This window comes from Squalius cephalus (genome assembly GCF_949319135.1).
Source record: "Squalius cephalus genome assembly, chromosome: 21".
NCBI classification, from domain to species: domain Eukaryota; kingdom Metazoa; phylum Chordata; class Actinopteri; order Cypriniformes; family Leuciscidae; genus Squalius; species Squalius cephalus.
Window position 1 is genome coordinate 21,936,306 of NC_137142.1, and position 20,815 is coordinate 21,957,120.

The following is a 20,815-nucleotide window of genomic DNA, read 5'->3' on the forward strand; positions in this document are numbered from 1 at the left end:
TGCTGGGGTCACCGGTGAAATAAAAGAGCCCTTTGTGCGAGTCTGAGCCATGTGCCTCTGACAGACCGGCACAGACCTTGAGAGTCTTCCTTTATACTTGTGCACAGCTACTGGAGAACGAAGAACAATGGGAAACACCAGGCTATGTCACTATTGATTTAGGGAGGGATGTGTGTCTTGGTGTCCTAGACCTCCGTAAACTCCTTCAAAGTGTGTATGTAGGTAACCGGCAACACACTCTTGGATGGTTTCGGATAAGCTGCTTCCATCCTCTGCGACCCAGCATCAGTCTCACTGGCCCATTTCCAACCCTCAGTCCATCAGCCATTAGGCCAATAATGAAGTAACCTCACATGGTTATTGACTGGCTTGTCAGTAGCTCTGCCTGAGTCCTTAATAGGAGTCATTGGTCTTAAGTTAAAAAAGGGCTGAAGGAGGTAGAGCAGGCCATGCACAGCATCTCAAGTGCCCTGCAGAGGTGAGCAGCTGCCAGCCCATGCAAATTATCTGGCAGAGACGAGCTGCTGTCTGGACGAATGAAAAATTCTGCCATTCAGCCATGGGATCAGTACAAACAGAACTCATTTAGAGTGGTGGGCCTTTGCATAAGAATATGTACAACAAAGGTTAAAGAGTTAAAAAGTTAAAGATGTTTTTACAGCAAGTATTGTTTCTCTACTATCATCTTAAATAATTATGTTTAACATAACAGTGATATTTTTTCAGGATTCTTTTTGAAATACTTTTTTGAACAAAAAAAAAAGAGCATTATAATTGTCTTTAATAGTATTTTGATCAATTTAATGGATCATTGATAAATAAAATGTATTTATTTAAAATAATAATTAAAAAATCTTACTGACCCTAAACTTTTGAATGGAAGTATGCTCCACCAAAGAAAGAAACATAAATGGGTATAGAACGACACACGGGTGAGTAAATCATAGAATCTTCTTCTTTTTGCATTATTTTTAAGCATCTCTCTCTCTCTCTCTCTCTCTCTCTCTCTCTCTCTTTCTAATTTCAGGCTGTCGGGTTCATCATGCACATAAAACTCATCACAAATGAATATAAGCGGTTGGAGAAGAGACAGGAGATGTGAACTGTCCCTCTGAAGTTTACTAAAAATGTCTGATGGTTTCTCCCAGACAGTTAGGAGAGCTGTGTCTGAATGGAATCCAAATCTCTGGTATGTGGTGCAGTAATGACAGAGAAATGTTGTCCTAATTATTGTAATTTCCTTTGATTTAGAAAGTTGGTGTAGTTTTAATTGAGCGTACAAATTTAGCTGTTCGACAGCTGAGTTCATGAATGTGACTCTTTCTTTCTTTCTTTCTTTCTTTCTTTCTTTCTTTCTTTCTTTCTTTCTTTAACATGTTATACTTTTTTATGATGTCTGCTAGCTTACTCTAAACTGCTATATTTTTTTTTTTCTTATTCAATGAAAATGTATCCTTCAGTGATTATGCATGAAGATAAATTTCAACCCAAACTCAGCCCAGCATTTTGTTCTCTTGGGTATCATTTGGATTGTGGCTTTAAAACATTCCCATTGCTCCTGAGGAATAGGAATGCATCAGTAAAATGAGATAGTTAGCATGTATTTCTTATTACGGATGATTTGTATGGCCATCTGTCTGTTATGACTGAAACTTTAGCATATCACAATACCATCAAAACCTCGTTTTCTGACCATACTCATGTAAACATGTGAAATTGAATTGAGTTGGTTCCAATCAGAATGTCAGATGAATGAGATGCCCGTGTTTTGATGCCCTGCAAAGGGGACAAACAGTTACCATAGCTGTATTTATTATATCAGACATTCCGTATGAATGTACACGTTTATTGATAGGTTCCAGTTCTCATGGCTCTTTTGGTACTGATGAATGGCAGTGGGTGTGGTGTGATGGCTCGTGTGTTGTCATAATTCGTGATGAGTCGAGCATTCTGGCTTGCTTTATGGCACTTGTGGGCTCGAATTGAAAGGAATAAGAGGGTGTTTTAAGGCAGAGTGGATTTTAGTTTTATCCTGACTAATAGACTTGTGTAATATTACTCAACATTCATTCAGCTCTAACTGAAACATTGTGCAATAACATGCCTAGAAGCAAGATTTAATAATTGCATTTGGGTTTTGTGATTTAAATGTTGTTTATGAAAGTCTATTGTTCTTGCAGCTGCCTAGATGTGATTTGAAAACACACGAAAGCCTCAATAAACTGATTGATCTGTTGGATTTGAATCTTTTTTTTACCCTTAACCATTAGCAAGAATTAGTGTAAGATGATACAAAAATAAGATATTGAGATTTTGAAATACGATCCAAAAGGAAAAGGTTTCACTTTGTTTCTATGTTTAGTTTTGTGTTTGAGACTTAGGCTGCATTCACTTTATATGAGTTAAAGGCCCACTGAAGTGCTTTTGAATGCGCAGCTTTGCATGATGCGTTGATGTAATTTCCACTGAAACAGTAAGCTAAGGCTGGACTAAAAAAAACTTAAATTTGGATTTCAGGGGATTTCATAGATCAGATGTGACCTACAACAGTGTAAACAGTAATTGGATTGCAGGAATGTGTAAGCAGATTGGATATTCCCATCAATGCCAGGCGTACGTTATTGAAAAAGCGACGATGGCGAATGACGTCAACTCAGGTGGACACCAACCATGATCACATGACTGTTTTCAATGGTGCAATGGAGGTTCAATACAAAGGCTCAACACAGTGTTTTGTTGACTTTTAAAGATGCGGAAAGCAAAAGCTTGCATCCATTGCATATTGTGCCATTTTTACTTCCTTTTCGGCCTAATCTTTTTCGGGTCAGTAAGTCTACCTTGGGTTGTTTCGCCATACTGTATAGTATAGTACTGTATAGTAAATGCAGAAATCGGATATAGTCAACAAATCGGAATTGGGCATCAAGACCTGCAGTGTAAATGCGGCCTTAGAGAATGTAACTGAAGTTCTGGGCTCTTCTGACAAAGCTGCCTGTGTGAGTGCATTTTCTAATGTTTCTCATTCTAGGCCAGGGGTGTCCAATCCTGCTCCTGAAGGGCCTGCAAAGTTTATTTCCAACCCCAATTAAACACACCTGAACCCGCTAATCAAGGTCTTCCTAGGCATACTAGAAACTTCCAGGCAGGTGTTGAGGCAAGTTGGTGCTAAACTCTACAGGAAAGTGGCCCTCCAGGACCGAGTTTGAACACCCCTGTTCTAGGCTCTACTTGTTATGGTCTCCTTCAAATTTCCTCATAATTGTTTGACGTGGTCTATAGGTTAACATGTGAGCTGTGGCACTTATGCTGATCCAGTTCATCCATCTATCCTAACTAAAATATAAATTATTCTATCAAGTTGACTCTATTATTTTTCTCCCCACTATTCTAATACTTTTAAATGTGTTGAAGTAGCCTGAAGAGAAACATAAAACTATGGCTGTCAATATAATAATTGTGATTTCTGAAAGCATAACGAAACACATAATACTTTATTCTCTCTCTCTCTCTCTCTCTCTCTCTCTCTCTCTCTCTCTCTCTCTCTCTCTCTCTCTCTCTCTCTCTCTCTCTCTCTCTTTCAAAAACATTAAATTGGCTCTAGACATAAACTTCGCTATACACATGAATAGTCATTCTTAGAGTTCATTTCCTTAGCTTATCACTGCGCTATAGTGGAGCTGTGCTGAGGACAGGCAGCGTGGAGGCCTGAGGGCTGTGTGTATCTACGGCAGCTCATTCACCCTCAGTCGCCTGAATGAGAAATGTGCATTTCTCCCAGCACTGACAACAAACCACGACTGCATGTCCCCAACAAAATAAAGCTCCCTCACTCAGTCAAGAAAAAGACAGTGGGGTTTAGTTTTCTCTCTTTGTGTGTGTGTGTGTGTGTGTGTGCATGCGCATGTGTGAGTTTAAGAAGCTCCCTCTCCTTATTTTCGCCTTCCCAAGGTTACGGTCATCTTTTTATACGGGATTATAAAAGGTTTCAGCCCGATGGAGGTGTTCAGTGTTATTTTGTAATTAGAATGTAATCCTCCTCTCATTGCACACACTCATTGGTAGACGCTCCCTGCATGCAATTGGAATAATGTGAATGAAAATTGTAAATAATAGCTGTGTGTTTCAAAGTAGCTTCTTTATAGGAAGAGGAACTGTAGAAAAACACATAAAATCCCTCTCTCACTGGTACTTTTAAAGATAGATTTGTCGAACAAAGGTTTAGTTTGATTACAAACTCAGCGTTTGTGTTCATACAACCTGCCTTGCTAATGAAAAAGCTTCCGATTGCAACAACAGTCTGGCATACCCCAGTTTTTTATTGGACTAGTCCTAGATTCAGATTTAAAAAACTACAGATATCAAGAGAAAACAAATAAAAAAGGAAACATAGTAAGAAGTCCCTTGAAAAAAAAGGCAAAATAAATAAATAAAATGTGAGAAAAGTTGGAGACAGAAGGAACACGAGAAGGTAAAAAAAAGGGAAAGGTTAGTTGGGTGGCCTTTATAGATCTTTATGTCTGTTGAGGGGATCAGCAGGCAGCGGCTGATGAACTTCACTTTCTATTAGTGGCCATGGTGGGGATGTTCTCTCCCTACCGATCAATAGGCTGAAGGACAAGAGTGTCAGAAAAATGAGAGACCCTTCTCTTTCTTGGCAGGGCGGTCTCAGAGCGGACGGCGAGGCACTGAGTGCCAGAGACCCTTAGTCCCTCTGGAGTGGCTTTGAGTGAGGGAGCCATTTTGGGCGGGGGCGAAGAGGAACTCTCATCATCCGTTGTCCTTCGGTTAACAGTTTGAAAAGGATAACTCCACCAGCCGAAGGACTCCACAAAACCTATTCTGAATGGTTGGAGGTTGTTTTGTTTCATCTATGATTGTACTATACAACAGTGAAGTAGCAAATTAACAGGAACTTGTAGAAACTCTTTCTATTCTGTCTCATTCTTTGAATATTTCAATACAAGTTCAGTTCAGTCGACAGCATTTGTAACATAATCTCAACTGTGAGTGTGATATTGATTTTATACAATAGTTCATATGATAGAAGTTGAAATGTAGTAACTAACATTTTAGAGACGATATTTCTCCAAAGGAAGCAAAATGAATCGTTTCACATCTCCGAGCAACACACTGTAGCATTGTTTTGAACAAATCGATTGAATTGATTGAGTGAATGATTCAAGGACTAACTGACAGTCACTTGTTTCAACCAAGCGGCAACATTCTAATCTGAAAAATGAAGCCTATACCCGGAAGTGCGAAAAACTGCAATACATCGAAAATCCGCTAGGGGCAGGTTCCAAAAGGGAGCAAATGTCCATAGACCACCATGTTAAAATGTCCGTTTTCACAGCATAAATTCATGTTTTTACAGGTTGGTCCCATGGACTTTTATTGTATTTTTCGATAGGTTCCGAGTGCCTGACAACTGTGAGGGGGGTGAATTTTTTTCTAACTCGTTAGTTTAGATCGTATTTAGATATAAAATGTATGACAAATAAGGGCGTGGTTAACTTTGATTGACATCTTGATTGACAGCCGATAACGAGCATAGGCTGCGCCAAGGAGAATGACAACATAAGAAGCGCCATTTTTTAATATACAGTTGAAATATAATACTACTGTTTTTGTATCATGAAATGTAGTTTTGAGAGTTTTTCAGGTGAGAATGTAGTTGTTTAAAGCTCAAATCTGTGGTTTATTTATAAATATTTATGAAAATTTTATCCAGGTTGTGAGATCCAGACGATCACCGGGCGCTCGGCGCTCATGTACCCCGCCTGGAACAGCCTTTCCTCGGCTAGTCGTTCTGACGTTTGCCGCTGACTCTGGCGTCTCTGTAGTGGTTAAACATGAGATCTTGCGATTTTTGGTCTCGTGAATCTATAATTTGTTCCCTGGCCAATCGTTTTGGCTGAGGGCTAAGTGAAGTTTCATAACTTTATAAGCTATTTAACTTTACCGTTGTATGGTTAGACTAGAGCGCTGACTTTGTATGTTTGACTGAATTGTTTGCTTTATTTGTATATCTTCTTGTACCTTTTACTTTTACTTTTATAATGGCTAATATTGATAAAACTGAAATTTAACAAAAAGAGACTGGGTTGAGTTTTGTCATTTTAAATTTGAATACAACGAAGATGATCTGTAATGTTGTTTACTGCAACATCTGTTGTTTAGTACAAATACACATATTGCCTGGACCATATTAAAATGTTTAATATTTGTATATTATATTTAAACGAAAAGAGGCAGGGTTGTGTTTTATATTTCTTTTTGTTATAAATAGGCTAACGTTATATGCAGTGAATATAATCAATACGCGTTGCCTGAACCACATTTGTGTGGCAATAATGTTTAAGATTTCGAGTTAGTGTGGTGTTTTATAACATATTTCGTTTTATTGTTGCCTAAAATATACATAACGTAACAGAGATAACCGGAATAGCAGAGCGAGCTGAGTGACGCGCGCTGTTCCATTTGTAGAATAACCGGACTTGCGTCCTTTACCCATATATGGATTGGCCAGAAGGTGGGCGGGGTTAGGATTTCCTAAGATTTTCCAAGATGGCGCCGCCCATACCCCCCATAAACGGCTTCAAAACCGTTCTTCAGAAAGTCTATGGGTGACGTCACAGACGCTTTGTCCATATTTTTTTACAGTCTATGGTTTCAACCCTGAATGAATCAGTTGAGTGGATGAGTCAATGTCACTTTTGTAACTCTGCCAATTAAATTCAAGGACTGAAACTACATGTTATTAATATAATAATACTAATAATGTAAAGTATATGTTGCTATATATATGCATTGATTAATTACTGTCATTTAAACTCTTAACTGTTAACCATTTTTACTGTTGTACCTGGACCTGAAAGATTCCTTTAAACATGTCTTCTCTTGATTAACTCCTGTCAATTATAAGATTATAAGAGCTCTCATTTACACTTGTCTGCTGTTTCCTGGACAGCATCAGCCCAGGAGAACAAACAGCAGAGGAAAGAGAGTGAATCACTCCATCAGAGACAGTGCTGTGATAGCTTCTGTGCGTTTAGGGCTGAGGGTTAGTGTCCGACCACCCCCACCAACCCCGGTCACGTCTATTCAGCCTCTCCAAATCACACAGACAAATTAAGCACTTCCCTATCCTGAAAAACCTCCCCTTCTTTTACAAATGCTGAATATGAAATTAGCTTGCAACTATTGAAAGGCAGCAGAGGATCATTTTGTGCTGAAAGGAAAGTAAAAGGTTTGCCTCGTGTTTCTCAAATGCGACTGATTTCCTCCGTGAAAGGAAACGAGAAAGGAACAAGAATGTAAAAGAGGGGAAAGTGTTGTACCTTTTGTCCTGTCTGATTCTCTCTGGCTGTTTTTTTTTTTTCTGTTTCTCTCTCTCTCTCCCTCTCTCTCTCTCTCTCTCTCCCTCTCTCTCTCTCTCTCTCTCTCTCTCTCTCTCTCTCTCTCTCTCTCTCTCTCTCTCTCTCTCTCTCTCTCTCTCTCTCTCTCTCTCTCTCTCTCTCTCTCTCTCTCTCTCTCTCTCTCTCTCTCTCTCTGTGTCTTTCTTTCCTTCCAGAGGCTGTGGTAGAGCAGGTTTAGATGTGACCAAAAACTTCAGACTCTAATATGTTGGTTTACATTAAAAATCAACAACATTAATTTCCATAATGCATTCTAATGGATTAGAGGGCTGTTTGTCTGGCTAGGTCAGCGTTCTGGTTTTAGTCAACACAGCAACCCACCTGACAAGAGCTATTATGTTTATACCTGTTACGAGCCATGGAAATAAAATGCACATAATTAGCTATTTCAGCCATGATCTCATTTATTCGCCGGCGTCCCTGTTTGCTCACCTTCGACCTCTCGTTTCATATTATAAACCATCAATGGGGCAAAAGATACATTATCATTTGTGATATCAGGTGACAGCACACTCTCTGTGCGTGTTTGTGAACATGAGGTGGGGGATGTAAAATGTGCTGTAACAGACACCAATTAAACGTCTATTTGATGGGGGCATTAGTTCATTCTGGTAAACTATCTGAAGCATTTAGAAGCAGATATAGGAAGGCTTTGTTAGCATGCCATTTGTTCTCTCTTAATAAGAAGGACCTAATTGAAAGGCTTTTTATTTGACAATGCTCTATCATAAACATCTGTTGATCGTTGCCTGTATTTTGTGTTCATGATATGTGAATTAACTATATAAACTGGACAGTACAAGACAACACTATAGAAAGCACATTGACCCATATCCTGTATACATGTTCTTTACTTAAAGGGACAAAAATTCTGTAATAGTTTGAATCCAATACAATGACTTTTCATTCTTTTTTCACTATGTTTTTAATACAATGAAAGTAAATCCAGACTGTCAAGCTCAAAAATGACAAAAAACTACAATATACTTCAGTTTAAAAGTTTAGGGATTTTTTTAAAGAAATGAATACTTTAATTCAGCAAGGACACATTATATCGATCAAACGTGACAGACTTTTATAAATGCCGTTCTTTTGTATTCATCAAAGAATGTTTTCCACAAAAAAATTTAAGCAGCACAACTGTTTTCAACAATAAGAAATGTTTCTTGAACACCAAATGATTTCTGAAGGATCGTGCAACACTGAAGACTGCAGTAATTATGCTGAAAATTCAGATTTGACATCACAGGAATTTTGAAATATATTAAAATAGGAAACAGTTATTTTAAATTGTAATAATATTTCACAATATTACTGTTTCAACCGTTTTCGATCAAATAAATGCATCCTTATAGTGAGCACTCGAGACATCATTACAAACTTTTTTTTACGGTGATAAAAAGGTTTTATACTAAGTCTCCTGAAGTCACATGATAGCTTTGTGTGGTAACAAAGTGAACATTCTATTCAATTTTGCTTAAAAATAGGCTAACATAAGATGCAGATTTTTTTTACAATGTAAACATCGATGACATTGTAATGTAACTGGAACATGACCAGTTGCCATTGTGCGTTATGTGACCATTCACAATGCATAAAGTTTAAATATGTGGAAGAACAGGAGAGAGAAATTGAATAATGACTGACATTTTAGTGCTGTTCTTCACACAGATCTATCTTACAGCTTCAGACGACTTGGAATAGTGCACCATCACATGGACCACTTTTATGTGCCATTTAAGGTGCTTTTTTTTAATCATTTTGGAGCTTATCGGCCAGGTTCCAGATTTACTTGCTATGATACTAGAATTTAACATTTTTGTGTGAACTATCCCTTTAAGGTCACTGATGCACTGAAAATAAGCTGCATTACTGAATGTGATTAAATCAAAAACAATATACAGCCATTATAGTGGGTGCTTCATTAGTTTTTGTTCATTTAGCATTTCTCATACTTGAAGAAACCAGTGTGCCAAGAACGTGCTCGTGCTCCTTTGAACTCAGCAAAAATCTTCTCCTCAAGCATTTAAATTTAACCTACAGAACAAACTTCTGTTCCTCTCGCGGTCTGAGCTAAACTGATTTTTGTTTTAATTAATGCTCTAGATGACCACAGCTGCTCCTGGAGCCTTCCATTAGAGGTCTTCTAAATGGGCCCATAGAGAAAATACAGAGATCCGCATCCACATGCAGTGGCCAAAGGCCTGCGAGCATGCCTTCACATATAAGTAAAGTTTAAAGAAGGCATGTTCATATGCACATAGCACTCCCACACACACAGTAATTGCTGTACAGGGCAGGTTCATGGCTTGTAAGTCCTCAAATATGGTTTTGACCAGTGCATTCCTCAACATCCGTAACGCACATGGTGCTTTCTAATAAACTCCAGCTCGGGCAGCGCTCCAGATGGGGGTTAGGAGAAAGGAACACTGACGGTGGTAAGTGGTTTCAGCAGAGACAGCCTGGCCCTTCATCCCTAGCCAGTAGAGAGCTGGGTGTTAGTCGGCTTTGGCTGCAGTCTGCACTTTGGGTTTCAGCCACATTTTCAATGTGTGTGCGCGTTTGTTTTTTATATCCTTGCTGCCCATTTCCTCCGAAACCCAACCTGGGGTTTAGGGTTCCTTTCTAGCCGGATGTTTGTACCCCCGGCAAGAGCTTGCGCTGCCTCCTTTTTTTTTTTTTTTTTTTTTTTTCATTTAAGCGGTTGCTTTCATCTCTCTTTCTCTCTCTCACACACGCAACACAGACCTACTGTGGCTTCCCTATGGTCATTCCGGGCCTGTTTAGCGGAATGGCCCAGAACGTCCCACTCTTATAAGAATACCTGTCTGCGCTGCACGCTGCCTTTGTTTTGTTTTTTACCTTTACTGTTTGTACGTCGCCTCCGGCTACATGTCAAATAAAGAGTAAAATTATTGTGTTCCAACAGAAGGTATAAGGCTGCAGAAAAGTCACATACTGAATGCATTAAATTGATCAAAAGTGACAGTAAAGATGTAAAATGTTACAAAAGGTTTCTATTTCAAATACACTGAAAAAAAGTTATGACAACATGATTTTACATGACTTTAACTCATCAAAATAAGTTAAGCAATATTCAACTAATTTGTAATTTAAGTTGAAATGACTTAGACATCCAAGTCGATTGTATTTAAAACTTAAGGCAACAACTTTTTGGTCTTTTGAACTTTCTATTCAAGGAATCCTGAAAAAAGTATAAAATTTTTCACAAAAAAAATTTAATCAGTGCTACTATTTTTAACATTGATTTTAAAATGATTTATTTTATTTTATTATTATTATTATTATTATTATTTTAAATATTTAAATATAGAGCATCAAATCAGCATTTTAGAATTATTTCTGAAAGATTCTGTGGCACTGAAGACCATCAAAGGAATAAATTATTTGACCTTGTAATGATATTTCACAATGTTACTGTTTTTACAGTATTTTTTATCAAATAAATATCTTAGTGAATATAACAGACTTCTTTCAAAAAACAAATTGTATCAGCTCCAAACATTTGAATGATAGTGTACTTACCTCACTCTTCATATTACCTGAAAGCTCTTCGTTTTATCAAATCAAGTTTTGTTAGTTATTTTGCTTATAAATGTTAGCATTTGTGCTGGTCAGTGTACGTTTGAGAGTATGCATATGTGCTATATGTCTGTAAATAGGATGAGTAAAAGAATGAGTTGTGTTAATACCCCCTAAATATACAATTTTAGAGGGCAAATTGACTATCTTGATGGAAGTACATTTTTGTTGACTCTAGACCAGTGATAGACAAGCTTATGTTCAATGTTTATGCTGTATATATATATGTATATTGACTTCAAATACCACTTTTTGTAATGGCTATTTAGTCATCTGCCACAAAAATAAAAAACAAAAGTCTTTTCTCAGCGAATATTGATATTTGTGATTAATTATGATTAATGTGTCAAGTAATTAACCGTTGGCAGCACTAAAAAGCAAACATCTTTCACATATATATAGACATTGATAAACATGGTTAATTTAAAATACTAATTTAAGTAGCTCTTTCATCTGACAGAGTAACCCTTGACGCCCCCTCCCTGTCTCTTCACCCAGCTCTCCAAACTTCTCCTCTCTTCTCTGCAAGACCTCATTTCCTTCATCCCTCCCTCCATTCCTCCATTCTCTGTCCAGTCTTTACAGAGACAGACAGCCATTCTCCTTCATTGTCTTTTAACAATGAATAGGGACTATAGATTGGTTCCCCTTTTAATATGGCTGCTTTTTATGCCCAATTCATCCAAATTAAATTGGTCACAACCCACCTGGTGTTGCCCTGTCTTCAATGTGTCTCATGGATCATTCAAAGCCTCTCCAGCCAAACTTCACAACCTCTGCTGACCTTGTGTCTTGCTAGTCTGTGGCTATTGTGGTTTGCCCGATAAAAGATGGCATCCCCAATAGAGGTGGCGTACACAGAGGGGGGCAGAGGAGCCTGAGTCCCTGCCCCTTTCATTCCACACTCTAAAAGTGCCCTTCTGCTCATAAAAAAAAAAAAAAAAAAAAAAAAAAAAATCATAAAATGTAAAGAAAAATAAGATAATATTCTTAATGTCAAACTCTCAAAATGAATGAATGAATTATTTTAGGTTTATTTGTTAAAAGAAAATTCACGGTTTATGCAAGTATTTTGTGTATCATGAGTCAATAATATTGTGGTGCGTAATTTTTTATTAATATTTCTTATCTTGTACTGTATTATTTTTATATAATGTTTTTATCCTGTAAAATGTGTTGAATCTATATTTAACGGCGCTATATAATAATTATCATTTATTATATATTAGGTTGTTATGCGTTATATATTCGATTTATTATTATTATTTGCTTTTTATAATTGAACAGTGTGTTTGTTTGTTTGTTTTTTTTTTTGTTTTTTTTTCATGTTGCTCACTTTTCATGTTGTAAAGCTATGTATTGCGGTTATAAATATTATGATGATAGACATACTTTATTATGACATACTTTATAGTAATCCAAAAACATTTTACTTGTATGAATAATGCATTATAAAGGTATTCATAATGTACGTTATAATGCATTATTTCTTTTCATAAATAATTGTAACCAAAGTAAACATGCATCATAAAATTCACAGATTCATCTTGTTGCATCTGAAATTGGATGTTTGTTGTGTTTTAATGCATAAAGGTGTATTACATTTGTAACTGTGGTTACTGGTTCCCATCATTCATAAGGCTACATTGCATTATAATGTGCATTAAAATTACTTTTATATTGCTTTATACATAAAGGCTTTAAGTAAAGCGTTAACAAAAATGCTTTTATACCATTTTATCCAAATTGCAATAAATAAATAAAAAAAACGAATAAAAGAACAGATATTTTAAGATGGTTGTGTAAATAGTAGTTGTGCTATTTTTTTAAGGGCCCTCGGTCCTGTCTGCCCCTGTGGAGTTCTGTGCACACCACTGCCCTAAACTTTCTAAAGGGTCACCTTTAGACCATTAGCGGAGCATTGTTTCCCCCTGCCCAGCCTGTGCCCCCTGCATCAGCCCCCAGCCAAATCCGCACAAATGGGAGCTTTTAATTATCATCCTCTCTTTCTCTTTCTCTCTCTCTCTCCCACCTCCCACTCTTCCAGAGAATGCCTCTTGTCTTTTTGGTCATAGTCATGCCATGTCCTAATGCACTTGGATCCTCACAGACAGCCATAATGCGGCTCTCACCGCTGTTTATTAGCCAGATCCATTTGCCACAAGTAACCCCCCCCCCCCCCCCCCCACTGCCACTACGCCTGCTTTCGCTCTCCCTCCACCTCTTCTTTGTGCTGCCATATGAATGCACTTTGATGGTTGATAATTATGCCTGTCCTTTTGACACGAGGATCCACGGCCTGCCCTTGTTAAGCCAGTAATTAGCCTGTCCTCCTTATTTATTGAGAAAGTACAAATTATCCCTTCTAGTGGGCACTGGCCATTCCCCGCTCTCTCGCTCTCTCTTATTCTCACTGTTTCTCCCTTGCTCTCCGTTCTCCTTGTATCCCTCAGCACTTTTGATAGGCTGAAAGCAGCTGCACTAAGGCAAGATAAAGCTGCACCATCAGGATGATGGAGAGTGTGGATGGAGAGGCGCTGTGCCGAGCACAAAGGCCGTGGAGGAGCGGGTGACAGTGGCGTGAGGACAGCTGAAGAATGCCGCAATGAATGGCTCTCATTTGTGAATATACAGATCTGGGTGGAGGAGGGCGAGGATCTGCGGGGTGGGGGTGGGGGGGGGGAATCCACAGGTCATTTAAATAAAGTTTGGGGAATATACATTAGAAGCTAACGACAAACATGGTGATGTTTAAGTAAGTGTGCAGACATGGGCGACGGAAACAATGCTTGGGCCTTGTTTTTCTCTGTTTATCTCAAAGGGGGCTATCAAACTGTGGCCCACATTGCCTGGTTTATTAAAATAATGATCTGCTCTTAGGGTCTCAGGCTTGGCCTTTCCAGGGCTGCTCCGTGTGGAAGCTGCATTATCTTGGAACATGTTCCATGGAGGCTTAATTTCAATTGCATGCCATGTTGTAACCTTGTTTAAGATGGTATGAAAAAGGCTGTGATCAATATGTAGCTTGTTGTCACAGTCTCTTTACCATATAAAACTATTCAAAGCTTGTATACACCCTTTCCCTGTTCGGTTTCTTCCCCCTCTTTTCTGTTTCTCAGCCCTTCTATTTTTTTTATTTTTTTTTCAAGAGGTCTGGAATATTAAGCTGTGACCCCCCGTTGTCCCTTTCCCCTCCTCGGCTCTCTCCGTGTCCTCTTTAGCTTGGACAAAACCCATTTGCTCCAGTACAGCAAGAGGAATGGTATTCAGGTGGTCCCCTCCCTCTCCTCATGCCCATAAGAGCCTCCCAATCAATAGAGATGTAAATAAGTTCAGACAGTTGCCAGACCTTTGTCTACGTCTTAGGTTTGAGAGGCATCACAAGGATCTTTTTTGGTCGGGCTGAGATTTTTAATCTGTTTAGTTTCAGTGTTCGGGGAGAAACAACACAATCTTTTGGACTAAATAGGCTGGATTACCAGTCACACTTGTGCAGTCTTGAAGTTTGATCTCTTTTTTGAGTGAGGTGACAACAGACTTAGTTTCACGAGTGTATTCACTGTGCGTTTCCTACTCATGCATACGAGCTGTGAGTTCAGGTCAGGTGGTATTATACTGATTATCTGTTCGTTGGATTTGTTTTGTTTAGGTTTGAAAAGAATAAGTGATCTGATTGTAAAGTATGTATATATCCAGATGTGTCTGTGTGGATAGTTTGTCTCTGTAACCGGTGGTTCACAATGCCAAGTGTAACTGATACGCAGATGTAGAGTTCGCAACACCAGTCAGAAGAACTAAAACTTCTGCGCTGTGTAGATCTTGAGCTGAGTTGGTCAATCAAACACGGGGCAGCAGGCATTCGTTCATCTGGATCTTTTATTCTCGCTCCTCTCCCATGCAGTTACAGTGCAAAAGGGAAGAGGGGGAGCCAAAACGGGAAATTGAGTTGACCCATGACATCATGACAATTTAAGGGGAAAGCTCTCACATTTCCTTTAGACATCAGGTATATAAATATGGACATTTTGTGTTCATTCTATTTAACGATACATATATCTAACAGTATAATTTCTATACCTGTTAACATCTCTTTCACTTTTTTGTTTTAAATGTCGAGTGTTATTTTTGCGTTTTTATATACTATTATAGCATGTATTTTAAATGAGCTTTTATTGTTATATTTTCAGTTTTCATTTAAATTTTATTTCAGAAAGTTGATGTGCTTTTGTCTTTTCTTTTTTTATATATTTAGGCTAGTTTTAATTTATTTTATTTCAGTTTTAGTTTACTTCAACTTATTTTATTTTAGTTAGTTGCCTATGTAACATTTCTAAATTTCATTTGTTAAAATTTTCCATCTAATATTTTGTTTTATTTCAAATTAAATTTTAGATTTAGTTAACAAAAAAAAAAAAATAATCGGGATGTCAGTAAAATTATTCAAATTGATTAATCGCGTATATTATATTACTCCAAATTAAGATGATTCAAAGACATAATTACTTTAATAAATGGGAATTGAATATACATTACAAAAAGGTTCATGTATTGTTTGTTTTCTTTCTATATCATTTGAAATCACTGGCTTACGAGTCTGAGGTTAATTTAGGGGCTGTCTAACCATATTCTTTCCAGTATAAATGTCTGTCTTCCATCATCTTTCCTCATAGTTCACACCTGAAAATACCATGTAGACACCAGTTTTTTTTCCAATTAACATCTCATTCCCATAGGAGTCTGAATATACACAAACCCATGCATATTAGCATGTTAACGTACCAAACCCATATTTAGGAGAGTATAGGTAAAATTCACCCCCCAAAAAAAAGACAATTCTTTAATCATTTATTCACCCTCATGTAGTTCCAAACCTGTGTGACCTCCTTTCTTCTGTGAAATATATGTATGTTAGAACAACATTGGACCCTGTTGACGTTCGCTGTATGGACATAATATTTCCATAATATCTTCATTTATGTTCCACAGAAGAAAGTATGTCATACAGGTTTGGAATGACATGAAGGTGAGTAATTGATGACAGAAATGATTTTTTTTGGGTGAAGATCCTGCAATATCACAATCAACCACAATGACATAATTCCTCAGAAAATGACAACAAAGCAATGCCCTTTAATTGCAGTTGAATACTTCTGAAGTAACTAAAGTAGCGTGTAATTAAATGTGTTATTCTAACTATTCTAAATTTGGTTACAAATTAGTCAGTACGATAATTAACAATTTGCAATAAGCTCATGGTTTCTAATTGTTTTCTAATTTGAATGGACATTCTGTTTTGTGCGATGTTCTGAAATGGTTGGATGCGCCTGTTAGTTGATTTCAGCATTTTTAACATGCTTTTAAAACAGGCTGTGTGGTCAAAGCCATTAAAACATAATGAGATAAAAACTAGCTTCAGAAAGAATGCTTCATATTTAATGATACACTCGGTCCGCTGGTCCCTTCACCCAAAGCCATATATGATAATTCTGATCTGTGCATCCTAACATTACAGAGACGAGGCTGTTTACACTTTCATTTAAATTTTCCTTTCTTCTCGTTGTCTGTTTTTGGAACAAGGCCCTTTCTCTACACACATTCAGTTTAACTCACCAGGGATTAGCTCCAAAACAGCAAGTCAGACATAACAAACACCCTTAGCAAATGAACATATCGACAGGCCCGTAAACAAACACAAAGATGTGTGTGTGTTTGTGCAGTCCAGTGGCTGTCAGTCTCCACTTTTGTAGCTTTTTACTGTCTGTGCGATGTGATTTAAGAACCCAAATAACATGTTTGGTGATGGTCTGGAAGCATTAAAAGCATCGGTCAGCTCCTCGCATATCTGTGTGTGCTTAATTACAAGCGCTCAGCTTGTAAATTAAAACTTCATATTCAAGCAAAGCTGTGGCGCCTGGGGGCAGATCTCCTGCCCTTTTATTTCTGGATCCCAGACCCAAACCCTGCTGCGTTTTTGGACAGGGTCTGTGGACGTCTGTGGCCCAACCCGCCCCGCTGCCACTCAGGCCTGTTACTCTAGGCCACCGTGCTTGGAGCTATGGAAATGTCTTGCTGTGAATGAATGTGTGTGTGTGTAACAATGTATCTCCAAACAAGCAGGAGAAAGAAGAATGGAAGTCGAGAGCAAGGAACAGTGCTTGGTAGCCACCAGAAATGTAATTAATGAGCAAGTTTCTCATGATTAACTTTTATTAAGCTGTACGCCTGAGCTCGGAGACATCAGGTAATGAGTGAAGGCTGCAGAACAGGATGGAAAATACACACCGTCACACTGTATCTTCACATCTTTGGACTTACACTGCCATACGGCCTAATTAAAGCCAGCTCCAGTAAAACTGCATTTTTATTATTTTTATTTTTTATTTTATTTCTGAATTGCAACCCCAAAACAGGTTGCAGGTCTGCTGTGATAGGGTTACGCTCAGCAGGGTAAAACTATGTTAAATCAAAATAATAAAATGCAACTAACCGGATAATTCCAAGTTGACATAGTAAAAAGCCTCTCGACTTATATAGAAATTGCTTTGCATGTCTTTTGTTGTTGATGTTAAAGGCTATGCATCCAATCCAATTATATATATTGATAGGGTTATTTCAAATTCATCTGCACCATTGCCTCTTTCAGAATTTAATTGAAAATTACTCTTAAATTCCAATTCAACAAATGCTTCTCATTAACTGAAAGAACGCAAATTTGTCAGTTCTGAATCTTGCGTAACCCTGTGTGTCACATGGTAAAAGTTAGCCATAATGGCAGATGTCAACATTGTATACAGTACTTGCAATGCAATATCATGTCTAATCTGGTGAAAATGAATTGCATGAAATCTTAAGACTTTAAATCTTTTTTTATCTTTTTTTTTCTTGTATTTCTATTACAAACATAGGTTTAGGTTAAACCAATAATACAAATTAAAACAGTTCAATGTTTTATTCTAAAGGCATTTTTGTTAACATCTTTAACAAACATAAGAAATCATTTTGGTAATGCATTTGGGCTGATATAGGAGAAATGAATGTTTAAACTCTTTGACTGAATCCACATGAAACTTTAGAACTTGTTGGGAGTATGATGTGAGGTTCTGTACAGTCTCTCTGTTCTCGTTTGAGCCCACGGCTCGACAAGAGGACGTGAAGGTGCACTTGTCCAGGAAAAAATGGAAAACGATGGCTTTAGTAAAATGGGTGGTGGAAATCAGATTTCAAAATTGAGGCTTATGAAATAATAAATAAAAATCCCTGCAGCAAATGCTTGCTGGTGCCTGCAGCTGACTAGCTTAAGCGCATGGCATGAGGTGGGCATTGTCTTTATAAGATGGCACCTCATAAAATGGCATTAGCTGCCATTGCTAGGGCTTGAAGCTTCATCCTGCTGGGTTTAGGCCCAGCGTGTTCGCCAGCACACATTATTAGAGTGACATCTGCTTTACAAGTCCTGCACCCAGGAGCATACCTAAACAACTCATTTCAGCTCCATTCTCTCCGCAGACCCTCCCCGCCGCCCCTTCGCAAGCCTCCCGAGCAGAGGGTGTGTAACTCATTTTGTTCTGTCGTCCTCTCTCTCTCTCTCAATTTTAATTTGCATATGGTGTCATTTCTCTTTCTTTCCTTCCTTTCCTGCCTTCTTTCTCTGTTTGCAGCCCTCTGGCCAGTGAGTGTTGCACAACAGAGGGCTTCACTTTATCAATCAGCTGTGGCACAAACACTTAGTGCATTACAGCGACCATCCTTTATTTCAAAGCTCTTCACGGAGGAGGCATGCAAATTACTACTGCATCAGCCGCCTTGACAAAAGAGCAAATTACCCAATGCGCACAACAATTTCTGAAGGCCTGAAGAGGACGTTGACTCTGGCCTTTTTGATTTAATGTGAGCAATGGCATGCATTTATGTACAGTTTATGTTATCAGTGAGCTGTAATGATTGAAAATCGTAAGTTAGGGTTTACCCATCTAAATTTTGACATGTTTTGGCTGTCCATTTGTGTTTTTGAATACTTTCACATACCGTGAAGTGTAGATGCTAAAATGTTGCGTGAAGGTTCTTGCTGTGGTATTGGGTCATCTAAACTGAACAGTGTTTTTCTGTGACATTCATGCTAGTCAGACTGATGGACTAGATCTCTGAAATCCCATGCGATAAGGCTGGAATGAAACAAGCATTACAAACATCACAAACTCTGTAAGACAAGTTTCCTCTGATCTGTTTTATCAATCACACACACACACGCACACACACTGAGGCAGTGATAGCTCAGCCAGAAGCTCCTTTAAGTCCGCTGTCAGCAGGTATCCTTCCAATTCAATGAAAGCAGCATCATGTGTTGTTTCACAGACTGCCAGGCTTGACCATCAATAAGAAGCAGTTCTTGGCACTGTGTGATAGTGGTTTTCAACTCATTTCTCTATCTATCTATCTATCTATCTATCTATCTATCTATCTATCTATCTATCTATCTATCTATCTATCTATCTATCTATCTATCTATCTATCTATCTATCTATCTATCTATCTATCTATCTATCTATCTATCTATCTATCTCTCTCTCTCTCTCTCTGTCTGTCTGTCTGTCTGTCTGTCTGTCTATCTATCTATCTATCTATCTATCTATCTATCATCTATCTATCTATCTATCTATCTATCTATCTATCTCTCTCTGTCTGTCTGTCTGTCTGTCTGTCTGTCTATCTATCTATCTATCTATCTATCTCTCTCTCTCTCTCTGTCTGTCTGTCTGTCTGTCTGTCTATCTATCTATCTATCTATCTATCTATCTATCTATCATCTATCTATCTATCTATCTATCTATCTATCTATCTATCTCTCTCTCTCTGTCTGTCTGTCTGTCTGTCTGTCTGTCTGTCTATCTATCTATCTATCTATCTATCTATCTATCTATCTATCTATCTATCTATCTATCTATCTATCTATCTATCTATCATCTATCTAACTATCTGTCTGTCCGTCCGTCCGTCCGTCCGTCCGTCCATCCGTCTGTCCGTCCGTCCGTCCGTCCGTCTGTCTAACAGTAGAGCATTGGCACTTGCAACGCCAAGGTCATGGGTTCGATTACCAGGGAAAACAAGAACTGATAAGACTGTAAATGTGTACCTTGAAATGCAATGCAAGTCACTTTGAATAAACACGTCTGCCAAATGCATAAATGTAAATGCAATACAGGCAAAAATGATAAGAAGTAAAAACAACAGCCTTGTAATATCATATATAGACAGAAATTTGACAATAGTGAGTGATGTATTTTAACACAGCAGATGAGGTCTGCAGGAAAGGAAGAGAGCAAGAGAGAGACGATTCGGTTCATTCAAGTTTAGTTAGTATTCCACAGGGAATAGGATTGTTTCCCTGAGTAGCATTCCTTCAATGTCCTGTGGCCGGTGTTCCTTGTTAGGCTGTGGCCCTTCCAATGGAGAAAAGAGATAGATAGAGGGAAATAAATAAATAAAGAAGAGAGAGCGAGTAGGATGAGAAGGAGAGAGAGAGAGGGCCGCTACGCCAACACCTTGACGTAGATGTACAGCTGCTCACATTGCGCCTGTCTCACCTTTAGCCTCGTCTGTCTGCTGCCGCTTTTCATTTTCCGCATTCATACATCAATGAGCTTCGCATGCTGACACCTCATTTTGCAGGCTACTTTGGTTATGGAGGCCGTGTTTTGCATATCGCAACCCACCCCCCTCCTGACACGCCGGTGATCTTTAAAGAGAGGGAGAGAGCGGCACAGAAGGAGAGCGAGTTAGCTACTTCTTTTCTTTCT

The 20,815-nt window shown here is 38.3% G+C and overlaps 1 protein-coding gene across 5 annotated transcripts in view; it reads left to right on the plus strand.

Moving 5' to 3' along the window:
- Window positions 1-20,815, plus strand: part of LOC307149128 (uncharacterized protein) — a 102,927-nt gene that overhangs the window by 29,775 nt on the left and 52,337 nt on the right. For 4 of the 5 annotated variants that reach the window (XR_013819524.1, XM_079855216.1, XM_079855218.1 and 1 more), the window contains one exon: window positions 1,028-1,189. Coding sequence is in view for 3 of the 5 variants with exons in the window: in XM_079855216.1 (XP_079711342.1) it covers window positions 1,135-1,189 (55 nt within the window). In the remaining 2 variants the exon portion in view is untranslated. Of the gene's footprint in view, window positions 1-1,027; window positions 1,190-4,658; window positions 5,515-20,815 lie in introns of those variants that run through there. The other variant, XR_013819525.1, reaches the window with a different exon arrangement.